This window comes from Bubalus kerabau, chromosome 2 (genome assembly GCF_029407905.1).
Source record: "Bubalus kerabau isolate K-KA32 ecotype Philippines breed swamp buffalo chromosome 2, PCC_UOA_SB_1v2, whole genome shotgun sequence".
NCBI classification, from domain to species: domain Eukaryota; kingdom Metazoa; phylum Chordata; class Mammalia; order Artiodactyla; family Bovidae; genus Bubalus; species Bubalus kerabau.
In genome coordinates, this window is record NC_073625.1 from 200,694,598 (window position 1) to 200,720,731 (window position 26,134).

General features: G+C 38.3%; 1 protein-coding gene across 15 annotated transcripts in view; it reads right to left on the reverse strand.

Moving 5' to 3' along the window:
* TBC1D5 (TBC1 domain family member 5) overlaps positions 1-26,134 on the reverse strand; it is a 590,389-nt gene that overhangs the window by 290,596 nt on the left and 273,659 nt on the right. For all 15 annotated transcript variants that reach the window (XM_055570013.1, XM_055570012.1, XM_055570015.1 and 12 more), the window contains one exon: positions 2,047-2,110. In XM_055570013.1, coding sequence (XP_055425988.1) covers positions 2,047-2,110 — 64 coding nt within the window. The remainder of the gene's footprint in view (positions 1-2,046; positions 2,111-26,134) is intronic.

A 26,134-nucleotide genomic window follows, 5' to 3' on the forward strand; every position in this document is an offset into this window, starting at 1 on the left:
CTTACAACTGACAATCTAAGACCACAATAATGTAAACCAATAACAGAGAGAATATAGACTTAGGTGACCAAGACTGAATTCAGAAGCTAACACAACCTCATCATATGCCATAAAGGGGTACACACACGGACGGTTCAGTGAACACTAGGGCAGCAAGTTGCCCATTCACCCGAGGTAAGCATAATAGATGGGTAATAGTAATCCACAGCTGTGCATTAAGATTTTCCAAAGCCTTTATCTTATGTAATTCTATCTCAACCTTTAAAACAGTTGTGAGAAAGAAGCAGATCAGACATTATAACGTCCATTCTACAGATAACAAATTAAAGCTAATTGTTAAAAATAAATAAATAAATAAATAAATAAAGCTAATTGTTATCCCAGACACAAGCATATATAGCTTGAGTATCCTGGTACTAGCTTGACAGTCAGAATTATCTGTGAAGCAAGATCAGTATTTCTGAGATGGTCTAAATACAAAGGTAGATGTGTTAGGCTAAAGGATATTTGAGGGTTGACATATTCACATTTTTCTAATTAACTATTTCTACTTGCTTTAAAGAGCTCTGATATTAATGGAAAAATAATTTTCATTTTTGAACTTTACTGACAATTCTGTTGCCACTGTAGTATGATTCTGCAACAATTCCTAGGTTTAATCAGTTAACCTGATATGAAAATAGACCCTAGAGCTGTGCTTCTATGAAGTCTGCCATTTAACCCAAGTGTCAAATTCACAAGTAAGCTCATTATACTGTAAGAGCTATTGCCTACTCAGTAGAAAATATTCATTTCACACCTTAAATACTATAATACTATTTAATAACAGCACTGGCCTGCCAACTACTAAAAGCTCGTTTTATATACTGTGCTACCTGAGCTTTCTATCTTGCCTTTTTAATTACAACAATAAGTTAATATCCTAACATTACAGCACTGACAGGCATTGATTAAAACATATTAGTTAACAACATTAGTATTTATTGTGCAAACTTGCATTAGGAGTTCATTTTCAAAGTACAATTATCATTCAATAATACTAAGATACTTTAATCTTCAAACTACTCAAGAACAAAATAAACTACAAGATAACACTGTGCCTTCGTATTAACACATTTCTCTTAACTTTATGTCCATTAGTTATTATAATTAGCTAAACTACAAAAGTAGCTGTGAAATTCAACAATAAAATCGATGCATACATATGGACTTCCCATCCTTTGAAATACATCTTTATTTTCCTTTTGTCTTGGGTTTTTTAAAACAGTATTTATATCTAAAATGATACTTCTACCATATATTTCACATGTATTATCATCTTAGCATTCCTCAGTTACATGCCAAATGAGCACTTACTTAAGTACCATTTACAGGGAGTTCCCTGATGGTCTAGTGGTTAGGATTCTGCCCTTTCAAACTGCTGGGGCCCTGGTTCAACCCCTGCTTAGGGAATTGAGGTCCCACAAGCCACACAGTGCAGTCAATAAATAAAGAAGTGAATATCTTTTATATTTGTCTACTTTTTAGGTGTGATTAACATGTTTGGATAGAAGATTCTACCTATTATTTAATATGTCAATTCCAAGCTTTCTATTACACTTCAGCACTCAAAGAAGGGACTGGGTAACTCCAATATTTATAAGGTATTTTGTTAAAGGAGCCAAACAGGACATTAACAATAGCACTCAATGCAACTGCGCATTACATTTTATACACTCTGTATTAGCAAGAAACTTAAACAAAGGAAGCCTTTAGTATTGTAACAGATATACTGGAAAAACAAAAGCAAAATGGATTATAATGAAGTTTAATACATGTACACATGGGCATTCATTCTAATCATCCTACTCTAGGATAACAACAGATATTTACAATAACTCCACCTACTTGATAAGTCTGCAGGACAATCTTATACCACAGCATTCTTTACATTTGTCACAGTTTTAAAACATAGGTTATAGCTCCTTACTATTCTAAGATTAGAAGCCTCTAAGGTTACGTATCTTGTACATTACCTTATTTTATATCTATGTATTCATCACGTACCTATAGGAATTAAAAGTCCCATCAGAGTCTAAAGAACTTGTTCTTCCATTTTGATTTGAATCTCCTGGAAAAAAAAAAAAAAGAAAAGAAGAACACTGAAATAATGAAGATTATAAAACTGAACATTTCAGTTGAAAAGCGGCTGTGTGACAGCTCCACGCAGTATACTGAGTCAGAAAACATATATCCCCTTATGTCTCCCCCAAACAGCTTTTGTAATCAGAGCCCTTTAAACCAAAAATTCATTTTGACACTAAAATATAGACTAAGACCACTACTCGTAACTTGGATAGGAATATTACCAAAGTAACTACAAATAGGAACAAATGAAGTATAACACAGACATCTTCCTATGAATCACAAAACCCAAACTTGCAAACCACTTATTCAGACACTAATGACTCTTTGCTAAGGTGTCCTGTCCAGTGAAGAGCTGAAGAGAACATGCATACAGCCCACGTGGCCCCTCCCCCTCGGCCCCTCCCGCTCCACTCTCCAGGAATCTGGTTTGCAGAGAGGGACACAAGAAAGTTGAAGGGTGGTGACTGAGAATGCATTCTAAAGAGCTTTTACTACACCTTAGCAGTCTTCCCCAAACTTTATGCTTTAACTGTGGGCAAAAGCTCACCTGTTTAAAAAATCAACATCTAAAGGTATTTCTGCCTCATGTGAAACATCAAACTTTTTAGGAAGAAAAACTTGTCCATAAAAGCATATTCATAAAATCAGATTAGAACAAATTTATACCTATCATTTTAAAGATCATAGAATAAATTTGCTAAGTAAGCTTTAAAAACTGCTACAATATAAAATATATATTATTGAAAGAAATTTAATTTTACTTAAAATTTTAAATATATACTTAAAAGTATAATTTTTATGAAAGCACGGATACTACTGTTAAATATATCACTTATTCTTAGAAACAAATTAAATCGATCAGAATCTGATTACATTTTATACTCCTAATTTTTATAATGTAAATTTCAAACATCAGGTTAGATTCACATTTAAGATATTTAAAGCTTCATAATTTAATGATTACTCCAACTTTGATTTACGCTTTTAACCCACATGGACTTTCTAAAGTATCACTGAGCATCCTCACAGTTGTCCTGGTTAGGTCAGATAGTAATTACAGAGCTTTCCATTTGGAAATGAGATTATTTTAAATAATTGAATATAGCATTGACGGTACCCTGCTACTATGATTATGCTGCTCATTAATGGTTTTTGAAAGCTAAAATGAAATTTTAATGATAGCTGCCTATTTTTCTTTGCATGTTTTATAGTTGACAGATACGTCAAAAATGTTGGTTCTCTTCAAAATCTTTGCTGTTGCACCTAAATTATTTAAAAGAATGAAAGTGGTCTGAGTTCAATTACTGAACTTTTAAGTCTACGTTTTTTTCAAAATACACTTTCAGGTTTTTCTTTTTCATTAAACAAAAACCTTAAAAATGATTACAGCATTCGAAGTGTTGCCAAATTTTATAGAAGAAAATAATCCAAAACACTTAAATGTTTAAGATCAATCTAGTTGAGTATATTTTGTTAATTCTTTGAAAACATAGGTTCCATAAGATGACTCACAACATACTTCATTTGCTTTTCAAAAAAAATTAATAGCATTATCATAAATAAACTAAAAATTTTAAGGAAAATTAGTCTCCCTCCATCTTGTTAAGTGAAAATTTCCTACAACACATGTTATTAACAGCTTGCAGACACTTCCTGTGAAACGTTCCACAAGCAGTATAGAGTAAGTACCATATCATACATTTAGAGTGTGAGCTTTCCTCTTCAAAAATAAAGACTATGATTATTTAAATACATAAGATCTCACCAATGGTATATTCTTGCCCTCTGCTTATATTATCACAATAAATATAAAATACTTCAAATAATTAAGAGATTTTCAGTAAACACCAAAGTTTTGTCATCAAAATACATCACAAAGGTTTCCTTCATTTTATACCTGTTTGGAAATGAATATATCACATTAAATGTAACCTTCTAAGGATGGTAATAAGGAAAAAAAGCAGTTTTTCTTTCTCAGAAACATACCAAATAAGGAGTACCATCGTTTCTCTAAACAATATTAGAGAAAAAGACTTCAAGTTTGCTGCATGGGGAAAAGGTAATAAAGTTTTAAAGTGGGGAAAACTGCTTTGTTCCTTCAATTCTCTAGTTGAAATTAATTACAGCAAATGTTTATGAAAACATCTGTTCCTTACAGTTATAAATTCTTAATCTTAGTATGGACGGCTCTAGATTTTTATTTTGGAAAGAAACTGTCTGACAATCGAAAGGTTTACAAAAGAACAGGCAGGATTTATAATTCTGCAAAATTACATATACAGTGTGCTATATCCAGTACAGATTTTCATTTGTGTGAAACCCTTGGATGAGCTTAAAACTGGTTGTAACCAGGAGAAATCAAAAGAAAAACAGAAAAGTTCAGTTTTCATTTAAGCTGTTATACAATAAAAACATATTGTATCACAAGAAAAAAATAACCTAAGAATTAAAAACAAATGCTCCTTTACTGTCAACATAGTTTGGAGGTAAGTATAGTAAATTAAGTATTAATTTTATCAGGGACTTTAATAAATCTAATGCCATTATAACCATGGGAAGGTAAATGTAGTGTTCCTCAAAAATAACAACAGAGGGTGCAAGAGAGTTTAATATGATGTTTTCCCTTGCTGTTCTGATCCTTGAACCAAGTTGTCAGGCGGCTGTAACTGTAACAAGGATACATGGGTTGCTTTCAGACCTTCCCTTCCCTGCCTCCCACCCTCCCCCTCTCTCTCTCAGACACACACCCCCACGTGCACGAAAATGTATTAAAGTACTCTCACACAAAGACCTTTAAATCATCCAACAGAACAAATGTGTTTTAAAGTAAGAGCTCCTTTCACTTGCTGGAAAAGTAATTTTAACAACAGAGTAAACTTTAAAACTACAATTGTGATTTTAAGGTGTTTTCAATATTTAATGTAAACTAACCAAAAAATGAACTCGATATATTTATTGAGTAAATTTTAAATAAATATACAAATTATATACAATAAATAGTGTATAAATTTTGTGTTGCTATATATATGCATAAGATTGTACAATGTATATATTTATAGGAACAGTTCATCAATTACCTGTGACCATTACAGTTTGAAATTTACATAACACATTTATTTCTCATTAATTGGTAAGTAACTTTGTAAAATGAGTTCACAACATTCATAATTAAACAAATTTGCCTGATTCGGAAAAAAAAATGCTCATAGCTATATTGTTTTTAATGAGGATACAAAGAGCATATAGTATTTTCCGTTTGTAATTAACATTCTACCTATGTATCTAACTTGTTAAAACCATAATATGTATAATGATGGTTTAAATTTCAAAAATAGAATAAATTAAATTTGGACTCCTTTTTAGCTTTTATTGCAGTCATGTTGAGCTAAGAGCATTTATAGTATCTGTGCAGTGTTGAAATCAAGCTAAATGAAGGTTTACAATAGACTTCAATAGTGCTTTTAATACATAAACATCTGCTTTGTAAGGGAGGACCAAGATTTTAAACTTGGTTAGATTAAAAGCAAGCAGAATAATGCTATAAACAAGCATATCTACTCAACTGTACCATCAGCTTATACATAAAAAATCTAATTTTAGGGTATCATATCATACTAGGTATGAATTCTGAAAAGTACAACATAATTTTAAAAAGGCTGACTTCTGAATTGTCAGAGAAATATCATCAAGTGTGTGTGATAAATTATTAATAGTAATGGGAAAATATTTGGTTAAACTAACTTGAAAACAAAGCTATGGGTAGCCACATTTTTAGTTATGATGGATAATATGGCATAAATGAATAGTGTAAACACCTAAAACCGTGTGAGTTTTTAAATGAATGAGGATAACTACTGAAATGTTTTACTTAAATTTAAAATCCCATTCAAAGTGAATGATACAAAAAAAGTCTATAAATTAAGCATATTCATGTGCTGACATACAGTTAGGGCAAAGGATAATAACAGTGTTGTCTCTGAAAACAGTAGCCACAGAGAGTATTACATTATCTCAAGAATCAGGTGAACAATATGCTAAGTCAGTTATTTATGGCGAAAATCTAGGACCACACGTTTAGGTTTAAGAGCTAGTGCTCAAATAAATGTAGGAAATTTGTTTATTTAATAATTATTCTTTTTCTCTATTGTTAATCTGTCTACATTCTAATGATTTAATAGGCATATTTAGTTCTCAACATAATATTTTCAGATTATTAAATTAGATAATGAAACTCAGATGTAAAACAAATGCATAGCAACTATTTGAAATAACACTAAGTGGACAATTTTAATTTAAGAAGATAATACTTTTGTTATTCCTATTAAATATTAAACAGAATTTTCTTGTTTAAAAGAAAGGAGAATGGCATCAGCAGAGTGGCAGAATATACAACTCTAAATTCTCATCTTCCAACAGAAACATCAGAAAACAAGAACTGTCAGAACAAACTTTGTACTGACTTTGGAAATAGTTGAAGATCAATCAGCACCAAATGAACAAGGAGTCGAGAAAAAGGCAACCTGAAAGCTCTGTGGGGTTTTGCTCCACCCTCACCCTGGATCAGCAGCAGTTGTGGACATGAAAGCTAGTTTCCAGTGTGTGCAAACTGCACCTGGCCCCAGGGCGAGCAGAGCCCGTATCTGCAGAACACCGTGTACATCAATGCTGACTTGTTAGGAACTACCTGAAGAACTGACTCAAGATGTTTATCTCCTTTTTCATCTAACTAATAAAAAAGGAAAAAAAAAAAGGGCAGGCTTTGTTTGCTCTTGAACACACTGCAAGTCAAATTAAGAGTCAGCAGACGCCTGGGGCAAAAGATTACAACCAAACCATAAAACAGGCCACCCAAGACCTGGGAAAAAAAATTAGCAAGAGTTTCTTTGAGAAATTAGGACATTCAAAAGCACCTGTGCATATAGGGGAGTACAGAAGGCTACACATATGCCCAGGGCAAGATGCATGGTGATACAGAAACTGAGAAAACCATACGTCTCCACATGAAGCTGGCCGCTGGGAGGAGCGCGAGCCTGGCTACATGACGGGAGGCTGTAGCAGACACGGTCTGCAAAGGCGAGGAGAGGTTTGCGGTTCTGTTGTTCTTTATTTTAGCTCCTGGCATTCAAAAAATTTCTGTCAAAATCCTCACCGAACACAACCTAAGACTTCAATGTCAAAGAATAAGACTTTGCAAAAGTAAAAATGTTCCAGGAGAGTAACTAAATCAATGGACTAAGGTAATCTTCAAGAACATGGAAAACAGCAAATCCAGGAGAAAGAGAGAATCTGATTTCTGGAGAACCTGATTTTTGAATAACAATGTACAAATATCCCAATGTCAACAACAACAAAATCATGAAGCATACAAAGGAACAAGAAATATGGCTCATCTAAGGAATGAAAATAACTTGATGGAAACTATCCCTGAGAAATTACTGGATTTACTAGACAAAGATTTTGAAACAATTGTCTTAAAGATGTTCAAAGAGCAAAAAAAAAAGACTTAAAAAAAAGGAAAAAAACTATGTAGCAAATCAACAAAATGATACCAACAGAGAGGTACAAATTATAAAAGGAAATAGAATTTATGAAGCTGAAAAACACAATAATTCAATTGAAAATTTCCCTAGGGGGCTCAACCACAGGTGTGAGCAGGCAGAAGACAGAAATAACAAATTTGAATGTAGGACAATTGAAATTAGGGAGTCTGAGGAGCAAAAATTTAAAAAAAGAGTGAAGAAAGACGACCATAACCCAAGAGATCTGTATAACACCATCAAGCACAGCAACACACACACTATGGGAACCTGACAGAGAGGAGAGAGAGAAAGAGGCAGAAGGAATACCTGAGGAAATATGGTGAGAAGCTTTCCAAATCTGATGAAAAGCAGAGATCTACAAATCCAAGAAATTCAATTAAATTTCAGGTAGGATTAACTCAGAGACTCATATCAAGACACAATATCAGCAAACTATTCTAAAACAAAACAAGCAGAGCCTCTGAAGGAAGAAACAGAGAATCCTCAGTAAGATTAACAGTTAATTTCTCATGAGAAAACATGCAGGCCAAAAGAATGGGGTGATCTCTATAGATTTTAAATTACTTTTTAAAAAATGGCTATCAATCAAGAATTTTGTATCTACCAAAATACTCATTTGAAAATGAATGAGAAGACTGTTAAGACATCTCTAGAAACACAAAAGCTGAGACTCAGATCAGATCAGATCAGATCAGTTGCTCAGTCGTGTCCAACTCTTTGCGACCCCACGAATTGCAGCACGCCAGGCCTCTCTGTCCATCACCCACTCCCAGAGTTCACTCAGACTCACGTCCATTGAGTCAGTGATGCCATCCAGCCATCTCATCCTCTGTCGTCCCCTTCTCCTCCTGCCCCCAGTCCCTACCAGCATCAGAGTCTTTTCCAATGAGTCAACTCTTCGCATCAGGTGGCCAAAGTACTGGAGTTTCAGCTTTAGCATCATTCCTTCCAAAGACATCCCAGGGCTGATCTCCTTCAGAATGGACTGGTTGGATCTCCTTGCAGTCCAAGGGACTCTCAAGAGTCTTCTCCAACACCACTGTTCAAAAGCATCAATTCTTCGGCGCTCAGCCTTCTTCACAGTCCAACTCTCACATCCATACATGACCACTGGAAAAACCATAGCCTTGACTAGATGAACCTTTGTTGGCAAAGTTGCTATCTAGGTTGGTCATAACTTTCCTTCCAAGGAGTAAGCGTCTTTTAATTTCATGGCTGCAGTCACCATCTGCAGTGATTTGGGAGCCCAGAAAAATAAAGTCTGACACTGTTTCCACTGTTTCCCCATCTATTTCCCATGAAGTGGTGGGACTGGATGCCATGATCTTTGTTTTCTGAATGTTGAGCTCTAAGCCAACTTTTTCACTCTCCTCTTTCACTTTCATCAAGAGGCTTTTGAGTTCCTCTTCACTTTCTGCCATAAGGGTGGTGTCATCTGCATATCTGAGGTTATTGATATTTCTCCCGGCACAGCTTGTGTTTCTTCCAGTCCAGCGTTTCTCATGATGTACTCTGCATAGAAGTTAAATAAACAGGGTGACAATATACAGCCTTGACGTACTCCTTTTCCTATTTGGAACCAGTCTGTTGTTCCATGTCCAGTTCTAACTGTTGCTTCCTGACCTGCATACAAATTTCTCAAGAGGCAGGTCAGGTGGTCGGGTATTCCCATCTCTTTCAGAATTTTCCACAGTTTATTGTGATGCACACAGTCAAAGGCTTTGGCATAGTCAATAAAGCAGAAATAGATGTTTTTCTGGAACTCTCTTGCTTTTTCCATGATCCAGAGGATGTTGGCAATTTGATCTCTGGTTCCTCTGCCTTTTCTAAAACCAGCTTGAACATCAGGAAGTTCACGGTTCACATATTGCTGACGCCTGGCTTGGAGAATTTTGAGCATTACTTCACTAGCGTGTGAGATGAGTGCAATTGTGTGGTAGTTTGAGCATTCTTTGGCATTGCCTTTCTTTGGGATTGGAATGAAAACTGACCTTTTCCAGTCCTGTGGCCACTGCTGAGTTTTCCAAATTTGCTGGCATATTGAGTGCAGCACTTTCACAGCATCATCTTTCAGGATTTGGAATAGCTCAACATACACTAAAAGAAAAGCTAATGGCAAACTTTCAAGTTGAAAGGAAAGAATACCAAAATAACTCAAAGTTGTAACAAAAAATAAAGATCTCTAGTAAAGGTAAATATGTGTGCAAATATAAAGCCAGTATCATTGTGTTTAAGATTTGTGATGTCACACTTGGTTTCCTACTGCTACTGCTGCTAAGTCGCTTCAGTCGTGTCCGACTCTGTGCGACCCCATAGACGGCAGCCTACCAGGCTCCTCAGTCCCTGGGATTCTCCAGGCAAGAATACTGAAGTGGGTTGCCATTTCTTTCTCCAATGCATGAAAGTGAAAAGTGAAAATAAAGTCACTCAGTTGTGTCCGACTCTCTACAACTCCATGGACTGTAGCCTACCACGCTCCTCCGCCCATGGGATTTTCCAGGCGAGAGTACTGGAGTGGGTTGCCATTGCCTTCTCTACAGGATATAAAAAAATAAATGGATAAAAAAAATTATAAATGGATACAACTGATCAACAATGTACAAGAAAAATTTATCAAACAGCATAAAAGGGAAAAGGTCGGAGCAGTATAGCAGCACATATTTTGTATGCTATAGAGTTATCAACTTGAAGTTGATTTTTAAAAATTTAGGATTTAAGCGTGATCCCTGTGACAGTCACAAAGAACGTATATAAGAAATTACACAACAGGAATAAGAAGGCAAGAAAAAATGGTCACTACAAAACAAAAACAAAAGAACACACAACCAAACACAAGAAATGCAGTAATGGAGGAAATAAGATATAAAACATACAGAAAAATAACAGGAAAATGGCAGACTTTTTTTTATCAGCAGTTACCTTAAATGTAAATGGATTAAAGTTTCATTCAAAAGGCAGAGATTAGAAAAATATGTATTTAGAAAAACCACATTTTAACTATATGTTGTCTACAAGAGACTCATTTAAGAACCAAAGTAAAAGAATAGAAAAGATATTTCATGTAAAAATAACCAAAAAAAAAAAAGAGAGAGAGAGATACTTGGCTATACTAATATTAGACAAAATAGACTGTTCCAACAGACAAGAAAACTGTTTGACAAAGAAGGACATTATATATTGATGAAAGGATCAAACCATGAGGAACATACAACAATTACAACATGTATGCACCAAACAGCAGAACATGGAAGGAAATACATGAAGCAAACACTGATAGAACTGAAGGGAGAAACAATTCTACAATAAAAGTTGACATGACATCTAGACAGGAGATCAAGGAGATATAAGGAAATGCAGGACTTGAACAAGACTGTAAATCAAGTCACATAAAACCCTCTAGCCAACTACAGAATACACAGTCTTCTCAAGTGCACACGGAGCACTGTCCAGGAAGCATTGTATGTTAAGTCACAACACAAGCTTCAATATAGTAGAAAGACTGAATCCACACAAAATATCTTGTCTAACTACAAAGGAATAAGGCTAGAAGTCAATTACTAAAAACGCTGGAAAATTCTTAAGTATAATAAATGCAAATGTTAGTGTCTAAAGGTAGAAAGACAAAGAAATAAATATGTAGGTAGGATCTGTATGAACACAGTGGTTGTAAAAATCATTTTTAAAAAAACACTGATGGTGATCTCTGATTAAACTTTAAAGCAACTTCCAGAGGGGGGAAACGGTGAATTGGTAAAAGCAAACTGTCACATTCAGTTTAATGAAATTTTGAAGGAGAGGTATTAAAACATCATGACTAAAAGCTAAAACTCTGGCAGGAAAGACCTGAGTACATACTCCACCATTTATTTTCCCTCTAACTTAACTTCAATATTTCAGTTTCCTCGTCTACAAAATGAAGATGACAACAGTTTACACCACAAAATGTGGTACGAAGATGAGATGAGGGCAAGCCAAGAGCTTAGCACAGCATGCAGCACAACCTAAAACCTCAGGGAATGTTATCTGTCTTTTTATGAATGCTTTTATCAGTGGATATGCTTAAAATACTGTATCCAGTGAAGGAGTAAAAGAAGTCTATTAGTTCTATATAAAGGGAATAAACTTCTTCATAATCTAAATAATTGGAAGTTATAATTCTTCTTGGTAATTAAAAACCATTATTTCTGATAAAATTTACAATTAACAAAAGTTTATTCTATGAATTATACAACTATGCAACATTTGTGGTATTCTTCTAATATCCTTCCTGATGATAATACCAAACACTGAGAGTGGAGAAATAGTAAAATGAAGTAAAATGAGAGGCTTGAATATAAGTTATTTAATGCATGAGCTGAATACATATAAATACTTCTTGGTGCTGATAAAATGCAAATAGATAAAGAATTAAAACTGTGGTCCATCTAGTAAACTGAAGCTCTCACATATAGTGTAGTGTGGTGTTCTAGTAAGCTGAAGCTCTCACATATAGTGTGGTGTGGTGTGCAGACTGTGGTCCATCTAGTAAGCTGAAGCTCTCACATACAGTGTGGTGTGCTGATCTCGTAAGCTGAGACTCTCACATACAGTGTGGTGTGGTGATCTCGTAAGCTGAGGCTCTCACATACAGTGTGGTGTGCTGATCTCGTAAGCTGAGGCTCTCACATACAGTGTGGTGTGGTGATCTCGTAAGCTGAGGCTCTCACATGCAGTGTGGTGTGGTGATCTCGTAAGCTGAGGCTCTCACATGCAGTGTGGTGTGGTGATCTCGTAAGCTGAGGCTCTCACATATAGTATAGTGTGGTGTGGTGATCTCGTAAGCTGAGGCTCTCACATACAGTGTGGTGTGGTGCGGTGATCTCGTACGCTGAGGCTCTCACATACAGTGTAGTGTGGTGTGGTGATCTCGTAAGCTGAGGCTCTCACATAGTGTGGTGTGGTGATCTCGTAAGCTGAAGCTCTCACATGCAGTGTGGTGCGGTGATCTCGTACGCTGAGGCTCTCACATAGTGTGGTGTGGTGTGCAGTGTCACTGCTGCTGTCCTTCAGTTGCTAAATTGTGTCTGACTCTTGTGACCCCATGGACGATACAGCCTATCAGGCTCCTCTGTCCATGGGGTTTCCTAGGCAAGGATACTGGAGTGGGTTGCCATTTCCTTCTCCAGGGGATCTTCCTGACGCAGGGAGCAAACCTGTGGCTCCTACATTGGCAAGCAAGTTCCCTACCACTGAGCCACCAAGGACCCCATACAATACTATACATATAGCAGAGTAAAATAAGCTTTAAGAAGAACTGATTACATACTGAGACAGAACAGAAACAAGGCCTAATTCTAAAGATAATCACAAGGATAACTACAGAATTTAAATTAACATGTAATCTCACTCAAATGCTAGTATCTTTATTTTTTATCATTGTCATTTCTAGGCATACTGTTGTCTCTTCAGCCATTCTATGGACTTAAAGTTGCTTGATGTTTCAGAAAAAAAAACAAAGCAGACCAGGAATCAATCAAGTGAAGAGAATTCCAATGCAAAATTAGCCTCTCTGGGTCCTACCATCCATATCTACAGTAGAGAAGGAAAGGACCAGGTCAGACCAAGCTCATGAACAGGCTGATAATCCAAACCCCCTGGGGACAGGTTTTTAGGGTGTGTACGTGAGTCTGAGTGAACTCCGGGAGTCGGTGATGGACAGGGAGGCCTGGCGTGCTGTGATTCATGGGGTCTCAAAGAGTCGGACACGACTGAGCGACTGATCTGATCTGATCTGTGTGTATATATGGTGTGTCTGTGGGAGAGAAGAAGACTGGAAAAATGGACGAGCCTGAGAGAACTGTGAGTGGGATCCAACGCCCTTTATTTTCAAAGGTTTCCTAGATTACTATGATGATACAAAAGCCTTTCCTAGTAAAAAATAAACTTCTACACTGCTAAAGTAATAACCTCTTACAGAAGGCAATTAATGTATCTCAAATAGGGACTGCATCTCACATATCTTGATTTACTATCTAAGGCACAAATTTGATCACATTTTCCAGCAGTAGCAGAGGACTGCTTTGAGGTATGCCAATTCTGCACATTACATTGTGTTCTCAGTTCCATGAAGTGATTACCGGGGAGGGTGCACAGTGGAAATGCCCAGCAGAACACTGCTATCGGCCTCCATGGTCCTCCTGTGGACCACCTGGGCTTCAGAAGCATCTTCCTACAGAGGAGTTACACAATTAATGCCAATGCCATAATTTAGACAATTACAAAATACATGTATAGTAAGCAGATAAACAACGAAACAGACTTTAAAAGGAGCTTCCTTAAAAGTAAATGTGTTGACAAAGAATACTTGAAAATATTTTTCCAAGTTTATAAAGTGCAAAGACTATCAAGGCCAAAGACAGTTACTCTTCACTTTGCCCTTTGCTACATTTTTCCTTAACAAAAATACAAATAATGACTTAGTTTAAATTCTGACCAACATTTTTAGATTTGCTACTAGTCCTAACACAAGTTTTAATAAAATACTTATTTTATTTCTAAAAAATTAAGACAGTAGCTTTTCAAAGATGATCTAATTGACACAAAAGGAATTCTAAACCGGCAATCACATTGCCCGTCTAGCACATAAACAACACAGCAAGCCATTTACATATGATTTGCTACAGTACATTTGCTATTGAAGTTCTATTTCACTTAAATCTTTCAAATAATAACTATAAAATATGTATATTAAATGTTCTTCTCGTCAATGTATAAAAAATGAAATATCTTTATACAAAACAAATTTCTTTCAGCAATTCTCATTTTCACTACTGATTACAATCAGTGCCAGAACCTTTAAAACTGTTTGACATCAAGTGGACATGACCTCATAAAATGTAAAGACACCATTAGCTTCATGTACTATAACATAAGATACTTAATATTAAATATCTCCCTTTTTGGTATAAAAAAACTAAAGTGGAACTATTTGAAGGATATATATTACCATCCACGAACTAGAGTAAATCATTAATATATCTTTTAAATGACAGTGAACTGAACAAGTTCTTATACCAAAGATCTACCCAAAAAGCATAATGGGCACTTTAACTACAAAATCCCAAAGCTCAGAAAAAGAACTGAGGGTAAACATTCTCAAACCTATCTTTATTTATTAAAACAATTTACTAAACTAAATCACATTAAATCTAGTAATCTAAATCTCCAAATACAATATCAAACATTTTCAAGTGTATAGCATTTCCTTCAAAGTAAAAAATTCAAAACTATTTTAACTGACACACGCATGTGTGCTAAGTCGCTTCTGTCGTGCCCTACTCTGACACCACGGCCTGTGGCCCGCCAGGCCCCGCTATCCATGGGATTCTCCAGGCTCCTCTATCCATGAGATTCGCCAGGCTCCTCTATCCATGGGATTCTCCAGGCTCCTCTATCCATGGGATTCTCCAGGCCCTCTATCCATGGGATTCTCCAGGCCCTCTATCCATGGGATTCTCCAGGCTCCTCTATCCATGGGATTCGCCAGGCTCCTCTATCCATGGGATTCTCCAGGCCCTCTATCCATGGGATTCGCCAGGCCCTCTATCCATGGAATTCGCCAGGCTCCTCTATCCATGGGATTCTCCAGGCTCCTCTCTCCATGGGATTCTCCAGGCTCCTCTCTCCATGGGATTCTCCAGGCTCCTCTCTCCATGGGATTCTCCAGGCTCCTCTCTCCATGGGATTCTCCAGGCTCCTCTCTCCATGGGATTCTCCAGGCTCCTCTCTCCATGGGATTCTCCAGGCTCCTCTCTCCATGGGATTCTCCAGGCTCCTCTCTCCATGGGATTCTCCAGGCTCCTCTCTCCATGGGATTCTCCAGGCTCCTCTCTCCATGGGATTCTCCAGGCTCCTCTCTCCATGGGATTCTCCAGGCTCCTCTCTCCATGGGATTCTCCAGGCTCCTCTCTCCATGGGATTCTCCAGGCTCCTCTCTCCATGGGATTCTCCAGGCTCCTCTATCCATGGGATTCTCCAGGCTCCTCTATCCATGGGATTCTCCAGGCTCCTCTATCCATGGGATTCTCCAGGCTCCTCTGTCCATGGGATTCTCCAGGCACCTCTCTCCATGGGATTCTCCAGGCTCCTCTATCCGTGGGATTCTCCAGGCTCCTCTATCCATGGGATTCTCCAGGCAGGAACGCTGCAGAGGGTTGCTGTACCCTCCCCCAGGGGATCTTCCCGACCTGGAGACTGAACTCACGTCTCTGACATCTCCCGCATGGGCAGGAAGGTCTTTTTTTAACCACTAGTGCCACCTGGGAAGGCCAACTGATCCACAAACTGTTCTATTTCATAAGTTATTTTATTTTAATATTAAATAATTGTACTAAAATCTCAATTTAAAGAAGAATACTAAATATTCAAACTGATTTCTGTTAATCATTTTATGATAAAGTCTATTTATTAGGGGAGATTATTTCTTAACCTTACATAATAACCAGGAATAGTTTTTAAATGGTGACTCCTTTAAATTTTCTAGGAAATGTGTAACATACCAAATTCAACTATGCTTGTAGAGTATTAAATACATTATTCAAAGCAGTTATTTATTGATCATTTTATCCAACCAAGTAGTTATCTAGACAAATGGCAAATGGGCCTAGTCAATACATGTGTTTATGTAGTGTTTCAAACTTCTAGCTGTGCACCTGGATTACAGGGTAGCTTTCCTAATGGACAAAGTTCTTGCTGTCATCACTTGTTAAGCTCCTATTACATTTTAGCACTAGTGATACGGTGGAAAGCAGACGCTCAAAACCCACTCCTGACATCTGGGGGTTGCTGACAATTCAGCAGAGAGGGACCGTCAAAGCAATATACACTGACAACTTCAAAAATGTCACAGAATAAAGTTATACAACCTATGTACAATGGCACCTGAGACAGGAACAGTCCCCGACCAAAAGAGGAGGAGCCAGAGAACTCAGGGAGGAGGGGAGGAAGCGAGACGCTAGAGGCACAATGAGAAAACACCATAGTTTCAAAACGATAAAAAAGATTATCCACCCCACCTTTGGAAATCATTATTTTAGCTGCTATGTGAAGACTAAATAATGGGGAGAGGGGAAAGAAGGAAGCTAAGAGGTCACTTAGGAAACAGATCATAGGAGAATCTGATAAAAGAGAGAGACACCTGTATACTTAATTCTAAGGTATTCCAAATGAAGATTTGAAAACTGAAATCCTTTGAAATAATTTGAAATTATTCCTGTGGTGGAATAATAAATAAATGTGTTCCTAACATTTTATTTCCATATATAATTATCTTACTTTGGTTATTAATAAGATTATTTTTATAAGCTACTTTCTACTTCTGCTTCATTGATTACACTAAAGCCTTTGACTGTGTGGATCACAGTAAGCCGTGGGAAATTATTAAAGAGATGAGAATATCAGACTACCTTACCTGCCTCTTGATAAACCTGTACACAGGTCAAGAAGCAACAGTTACAATCAGACATAAACAAAGGAATGATTCAAAATTGGGAAAGGAGTATATTAAGGCTGTACAATGTCACCCTGCTTATTTAACTTCTATGCAGAGCACATCATGAGAAACGCTGGGCTGGAGGAAGCACAAGCTGGAATCAAGATTGCTGGGAGAAATACCAATAACCTCAGATATGCAGATGACACCACCCTTATGGCAGAAAGTGAAGAACTAAACAGCCTCTTGATGAAAGTGAAAAAGGAGACTGAAAAAGTTGGCTTAAAGTTCAACATTCAGAAAACTGAGATAATAGTATCCAGTCCCATCACTTCATGTAAAGATGGGGAAAAAATGCAAACAGTGACAGACTATATTTTCTTGGGCTCCAAAATAACTGCAGATGGTAACTACAGCGATGAAATTAAAATAAGCTTGCTCCTCGAAAACAAGGCAATGACAAACCTAAACAGCATATTAAAAAGCAGAGACATCACTTTGCTGACAAAGGTCCATCTAGTCAAAGCTATGGTTCTTCCAGTAGTCATGTATGGACGTGAGAGTTGAATCATAAAGAACAGTGAGCGCCAAAGAACTGATGCTTTTGAACTGTGGTGTCAGAAAAGACTCTGATAGTCCCTTGCACTGCAAGGAAATGAAACCAGTCAATCCTAAAGGAGATCAACCCTGAACACTCATTGTAAGGACTGATGCCGAAGCTGAAACTCCAATACTTTGGCCACCTGATGCAAAGAACTAACTCATTGGAAAAGACCCTGATGCTAGGAAAGATTGAAGAAGGGAGGAGAAGGGGATGACAGAGGATGAGATGGCTGGATGGCATCACCGACTCAATGGACATGAGTTTGAGAAAGCTCCGGGAGATAGTGAAAGACAGGGAGGCCTGGCGAGCTGCAGTCCATGAGGTCACACAGAGTCAACACAACTGAGTAACTGAACAACACTAACACGGTTGGACCCTGAAAACATTCAGTGACATCAGCCGGACACAATCACATGTAATGACCATTTTTATTACTAACAATAATCCTCATTCTGATATCTGCTTAGTCTGACATTAATAGCTATTGTAGCTCTGTGTTTTCACGGTATAACGCTCCATTCTTTTACTTTCAGTTCAGTTCAGTCACTCCATCATGTCCGCCTCTTTGCGACCCCAAGGACAGCAGCACGCCAGGCTTCCCTGTTCATCACCAACTCCTCGAGCCCACCCAAACTCAGTCCATTGAGTCAGTGATGCCATCCAACCATCTAATCCTCTGTTGTCCCCTTCTCTTCCAGCCTTCAATCTTTTCCAGCACTAGGGTCTTTTCCAATGAGTCAGTTCTTCGCATCAGCTGGCCAAAGTACTGGAGTTTCAGCTTCAGCATCAGTCCTTCCAATGAATATTCAGGACTGATTTCCTTTAGGATGAACTGGTTGGATCTCCTTGCAGTCTTTTACTTTAGATATTCCTATTTCATTTGTATTAGTTTTCTATATTATTTCTATAATAAATTAGCAGAAGTTTAGCAGATTAAAACAACACAAATTCATTATCTTACAGTCCTGTAGGTCAGAATACTAATATAGGTCCTCACTGGGCTAAAATTAAGGTGTGAGCTGGGCTGTGTACCTTATTGGAAGTTCCTGGGAAAAATATTTCCTTGCTTATTGGGGTGTTCACAGAGAATTCAGTTCCTCAACATGTGGATATCTGCAAAGTTCTTCCTGCCATGTAGTCATCATGTTCACAGGCTCTGGAGGACACGGACTAAAAATATGTGGGTGGAGGCATTATTCAGCCTGCCGCATCTTTTTTATTTAAAGTGAGTATCTTGTGGATAGCATATAACTGCCTCTTGCTTTGTAAAACCTTTTCTGACAATGTCTGCCTTTTAATTTGTGTGTTTACACTGTACATATTAATGTGATTACTGATACAGATAAAATAAATCACCCAATTACTGTTTTGTATCTGTTCTTCTTCCATCCATCCTTTCTTTTTCTCACATTTTATACTTTAAGTTGAGGATATGTTATGATTCCCATTTGATACCTTCTACTGAATTATTATTTATTCTTCTGTATTACTTTTAATGAATATTCTAGAGCAGGGGTTGACAAACCATGGCCTGGCACAGTCAAATGTTTTTCCAGGTTAAATTGCATTGAAACAGAACCATGCCCATTTGTTCTTGTGCTAAGGTTGCTTTCACACTATAAGGCTGAAAGAGAGATCATAATGCTTTATGACCTTAAATATATATATATATATATATATATATGACACTGTCCTTAAATAGTGTCTCCTGACCCCTACTCTAGGCCTGTATTACATGTGTAATCAATGAGAGCTGTTTTCAAACAACATGACGATGCCATGTGTAACGCCATGACCTCACTGCAGCAACTCCCGACTCCTCCCTGTCCCCCTCTGTGCTATGCCGTCACGTACATCACCCTTACGTACTCTGTAAACACAGAACACACTGCTGCTGTTTCTAGTTTAGACATTCAGATTTGAGGGCAGTGAAAAAGAAGAAAAAATAATTTCACTTGTACTTCCTCTAGTCCCAACGCTCTTTCTCTTCTTTGCATGGATTCCAGTGTCTTTGCCCTGTCTGTTCCTTCTGGCAACTCTCCTTTCACATTTCCTATACAGTTGAATTGCTAATAAATTCCGATGGATTTTGCTCATCTGGAAAAGTCTTTCTTTCTTCTTCATTTACTTCAAAGATATCTTTCATTTGGTATAGAAATCTAGCTTGAGAAGTTGTGTTTGTCCTTTTAGCACGTAAAATGTGTTACTCCATGGTCTTTAGCTTGCATGATTTTCACTGAGAAATTTGCTCTAATTCCTATTTACTTCTTCCATCTGTAAGAATTTTGTATTAGCTTTCTATTATCGCAACACTAATTGTTTTCTGGTTGCCATTAATTACTTGTCTTCTGTTTTTATCAGTTTGAATATCATACAACTATGTTTGGAAATTTTTATTTGTTTTCTCATATTTACTATGGTTTGTGCTCTCAGATTTTTGGATCTGTAGTTTAGGGCCTGTCATTAATTTGAAGAAATTATAGACCATTACTTCTTTAAACATTTCTTCTGAACTGCTCCTCTATTGGGATTCCACCCACATCCCATTTAATTTCATCTCATGCTTCCTGAGTGTTTTGTGTTTCTCTTTATGTTTCAATTTGAATAACTCAGACTGACGTATTTTACAGTTTATTGATTCTTATTTTTTCTTTGTCAACTCTGTTGATGACCCTTGTTATTCACTTCAGTTTAGTCGCTCAGTCGTGTCCAACTCTTTGCGACCCATGAATCGCAGCACACCAGGCCTCCCTGTCCATCACCAACTCCCGGAGTTTACACAAAATCATGTCCATTGAGTAGGTGATGCTATCCAGCCATCTCATCCTCTGTCGTCCCCTTCTCCTCCTGCCCCTAATCCCTACCAGCATCAGAGTCTTTTCCAATAAGTCAGCTCTTTGCATGAGGTGGTCAAAGTATTAGAGTTTCAGCCTCAGCATCAGTCCTTCCAATGAACACCCAGGACTGATCTCCTTTAGGATGGACTGGTTGGATCTCCTTGCAGTCCAAGGGACTCTCAGGAGTTTTCTCCAACCCCACAGTTCAAAAGCATCAATTCTTTGGCACTCAGCTTTCTTCACAATCCAACTCTCACGTCCATACATGACCACTGGAAAAACCACAGCCTTGACTAGATGGACCTTTGTTGGCAAAGTAATGTCTTTGCTCTTTAATATGCTATCTAGGTTGGTCATAACTTTCCTTCCAAGGAGTAAGCGCCTTTTAATTTCATGGCAGCAGTCACCATCTGCAGTGATCTTGGAGAAAAATAAAGTCTGACACTGTTTCCACTGTTTCCCCATCTATTTCCCATGAAGTGATGGGACCAGAGGCCACGATTTTCATTTTCTGAAAGTTGAGCTTTAAGCCAACTTTTTCACTCTCCTATTTCACTTTCATCAAGTGGCTTTTTAGTCCCTCTTCACTTTCTGCCAGAAGGGTGGTGTCATTTACATATCTGAGGTTATTGATATTTCTCCCAGCAATCTTGATTCCAGCTTGTGCTTCATCCAGCCCAGCGTTTCTCATGATGTACTCTGCATATAAGTTAAGTAAGCAGGGTGACAATATACAGCCTTGACATACTCCTTTACCTATTTGGACCCAGTCTGTTGTCCCATGTCCAGTTCTAACTGTTGTTTCCTGACCTGCATACAAATTTCTCAAGAGGCAGGTCAGGTGGTCTAGTATTTCCATCTCTTTCAGAATTTTCCACAGTTTATTGTGATCTACACAGTCAAAGGCTTTGGCATAGTCAATAAAGCAGAAATAGATGGTTTTCTGGAACTCTCTTGCTTTTTCGATGATCCAGCAGACATTGGCAATTTGATCTCTGGTTCCTCTGCCTTTTCTAAAACCAGCTTGAACATCAGGAAGTTCACAGTTCATGTACTGCTGAAGCCTGGCTTGGAGAATGTTGAGCATTACTTTACTAGCGTGTGAGATGAGTGCAATTGTGTGGTAGTTTGAGCATTCTTTGGCATTGCCTTTCTTTGGGATTGGAATGAAAACTGACCTTTTCCAGTCCTGTGGCCACTGCTGAGTTTTCCAAATTTCTTGATATTAAGTGCAGCACTTTCACAGCATCATCTTCTAGGATTTGAAATAGCTCAACTGGAATTCCATCACCTCCACTAGCTTTGTTCGTAGTGATGCTTTCTAAGTCCCACTTGACTTCACATTCCAGGATGTCTGGCTCTAGGTCAGTGATCACACCATTGTGATTATCTGGGTCGTGAAGCTCTTTTTTGGACAGTTCTTCTGTGTATTCTTGCCACCTCTTCTTAATATCTTCTGCTTCCGTTAGGTCCATACCATTTCTGTCCTTTATCGAGCCCATCTTTGCATGAAATGTTCCCTTGGTATCTCTAATTTTATTGAAGAGATCTCTAGTCTTTCCCATTCTGTTGTTTTCCTCTATTTCCTTGCATTGATCGCTGAGGAAGGCTTTCTTATCTCTCCTTGCTATTCTTTGGAACTGCATTCAGATGCTTATATCTTTCCTTTTCTCCTTTGCTTTTTGCTTCTCTTTTCACAGCTATTTGTAAGGCCTCCCCAGACAGCCATTTTGCTTTTTTGCATTTCTTTTCCGTGGGGATGGTCCTGATCCCTGTCTCCTGTACAATGTCATGAACCTCCATCCATAGTTCATCAGGCAATCTATCAGATCTAGTCACTTGTTATAGACATTCTCTATCTCTGTTGCCTTTTTTATATGTCTTGAACTTTAAATTCCATTCCTTGATAACATTTTCATCTTTGCTGAAACTATTTGATTTTGCATGCTGACAGGCTTTTCCAGTGAAGCCTTTAACATATAATCCAGTTCTTTAAATTTCCTTACAAGACTGCAAAGCCTTTGTAGTAGTTGTGTCTATCTGTTATTAGCCCTTTGTGTCTTGAATGGTATTTTTGGGGGGTGGGGTGGGGGGGGTCCCATATCCCTCTTCATACTCTTTTTATCTTTTTGTTGAAGCTCTTATGTTCACCTGTTATCAAGCTTATCAGTAGTGGAGATTAAGGTAGTTTTTATGCTTAGAAATGAGCACACACTTCCTTCTAGTAGAACTTTAGCACAGGGGTTTGAGTTAACCTAGTTAGGAGCTGAGCTAGGTATGAACTTTGAAGTTCCTGTGGTTATGCTTGCGAGAAAAGGCTGCAAACTCTTATACAGAGCACATTGTGTTAGAGATGGTGAATTTAGTTTGCTAAAGATTTTTTTTTTTTTCATTCTCACACTTGCTCCATTCTCAGCCTTAATTCTTCATGATCCAAAAAGGTCTGTCTCTTGCAAGTTACTTATTATTTGACAGGTGTTATCCTGGCAGCAGGGAGTGAACAATGGGGCAGAGTATTCTTTGATCTTCTGATTAAGTCTTTATACTCTTAAGTGAGCACAGGGTCTCTAGCTCTCAGGGCAGTGTGTATTTTTGTTTTGTTTTGCTTCTTGCCTGCACTGCACAGAATGTGGAACTTCCCTGACCAGGGACCAAACCCAGGACCCTGCAGTGGAAGCACAGTCTTAACCACTGGACCACCAGGGAAGTCCCCAATGCATTTTCAGTGATCCTTCCCCTCACCTGGTATAGTTCTGGTTCCAACACATGCTCCTACCCTTCCTCTCAAGGTTGAGGTTTATTTTTTCCCCTATTCCAAATCCCAGGCTGCAAAGGGATTCCAACTGTTCCTTAAGGCAACAGTAATTATTGCAGGTCCCCCAAAAGAATATGGTTTTGCTCCATAAGAGAAAAGAGGGAGAAGAGTCCAGCTGGAGTTTATTGTGCCTCTTCTTCAGTTTGGTTCAGTTCAGTCGCTCAGTCATGTCCGACTCTTTGCAACCCCATGGACTGCAGCACGCCAGGCCTCCTTGTCCATCACCAACTCTCAGAGTCCACCCAAACCCATGTCCATTGAGTCCGTGATGACATCCAACCATCTCATCCTCTGTTGTCCCCTTCTCCTCTCGCCTTCAATCTTTCCCAGCATCAGGGTCTTTTCAAATGAGTCAGTTTTTCACATCAGGTGGCCAAAGGATTTGAGTTTCAGTGCCTCTTATTAGGCTGCTGAATTTCCTACTACAGTTCTTCACCACAAGGGGAAATATTCTTTGATTGCCTGATGGGATTCTTGAAGAAAAATCTACACAAGAGAGTGCAGAGTTCTATTTTTGTGCACCCCATCCCCCACCTTCCAGCTTCAATTTTTCTCAACAGCACAACCTTGACCCCCACAATTCAACAATCATATTAGCTTAACTCTTTCTACAGGTGTCTGCTGTATCTTGCCCTGGTAAGTTGACACTTGTATCTTGCTTCCATCTGCAAGAGAAAGGTATTTGTCTCCCTCTCGATTCTGTACCAGTTCATTCCCTTCCAACTTCAGCACTCAGTCTGCCGGGAGCCGGCGTGAGGAGCTCCACCCGTGGCAAAGGTCATGAGGAAGGAGGCTAGGCATATGCAAAGGCGGGATCGAGCCTCAGGAGTCCCCCTGGAAATTCTCGAGCATCTACCCCCAAAACCAGAGTCTGCCTACTTTCTGCTTTGTGCTCTCACCTACAACTCTGACTTTAGGGGGGCTGTCCCCCACTACCTCTCTCTGAAAAAAAGAATTAACTTACAGCTCCAGTTAATAATTCCTGGGTGTGACAGTGTTTCAACCTACAAACTCCTTTGGGAAGTCCTCTAGCCTGCCTGAATAGGTTTTTCCGGCCACATGTGATTGTTCAGAGCCTCCCAACTTTGAGAGGCATGAGATGTTCTAAACCGTCTAAATACAGATTCCTTTGAGCAGTTAAAAGATTGATTAGAAATTGTATTGGTGAAGGGTTTTTCACTTATTGGGCCAATGTTTGCTGCTAAGTCTCCATATCCCTTACCTACTGTGTCCCTGGCAGTGTATTGATTAATATAATTGGTGTAAGTAGTAGCTTTAATGTTTGTAACCTTGGACCCTTGAGTTAATTCTTTTTCTTGTTATAGCCCACCACACCTTTGCTCTGTAGGAATGCAACTTTAATGCTTTTGGAGGGTGGCGCCTGACTAATCACCTTTAGAGAAAAATAAGTTTTCTGAAGAAAGGGTCTTAAAATGTTAACAGGCCTCTGGGCCAGAAGATGATGCAAATCACCTAAACTTTTGCATATGATAAGTTTGCAGGAAGAAAGCCTGGCTTACTGCATGACGCTACCCCTTCCCCCATTATCCTCTATGCATAACTTAAGGTATAAAAACTACTTTGGAAAATAAAGTGCGGGCCTTGTTCACCGAAGCTTGGTCTCCCCATGTTGTTCTTTCTCTTACCTTCTGGCTGAATCATTCAGCCTCTTTTCTCCACAGAATTTCCTCACTGAGCTATCCTTATTTAACCACTCTTTATATCTTTAATTAACATTTAAATAAGCTGTTGCTTCCTGATCACCGATGCCATCTCCGCTTCGAAACCCCTGGCTCCACCGGGGCTGGACCCCGGTACTCAGTGGGTTCAAGAAAAGCAGTGAACCTGCCATCAGTCCAGCTTTTCACTGTTCTAAGTTTAGAAGTGATTTTCTCCAGCTTTCTACAATCCCGGTCAGAAAACAGAAATCACACAAACTATCCCTATTTAATTCTACATGTTATGATTTTCATAGCTTATCATCGTAACTTTCCACTTAACTTCACACATTCATCAAATGCCTACATGAGGCTTACTACATTGCAGGCAATGGGTCAGAGCTGATGCGTTCATTTGGCTGAAGTTCTTTTAGAACTAACACCCGAAAAAGATGTCCTTTTCATTATAGGGGACTGGAATGCAAAAGTAGGAAGTCAAGAAACACCTGGGGTAACAGGCAAATTTGGCCTTGGAGTACAGAATGAAGCAGGGCAAAAGCTAATAGAGTTTTGCCAAGAGAACGCACTGGTCATAGCAAACACCCTCTCTTCCAACAACACAAGAGAAGACACTACACATGGACATCACCAGATGGTCAACACCGAAATAAGACTGATTATACTCTTTGCAGCCAAAGATGGAGAAGCTCTATACAGTCAGCAAAAACAAGACCAGGAGCTGACTGTGGCTCAGATCATGAACTCCTTATTGCCAAATTCAGACTTAAATTGAAGAAAGTAGGGAAAACCACTAGACCATTCAGGTATGACGTAAATCAAATCCCTCATGATTATACAGTGGAAGTGAGAAATAGATTTAAGGGACTAGATCTGATAGACAGAGTGCCTGATGAACTATGGATGGAGCTTAGTGACACTGTACAGGAGACAGGGATCAAGACCATCCCCATGGAAAAGAAATGCAAAAAAGCAAAATGGCTGTCTGGGAGGCCTTACAAATAGCTGTGAAAAGAAGAGAAGCAAAAAGCAAAGGAGAAAAGGAAAGATACAAGCATCTGAATGC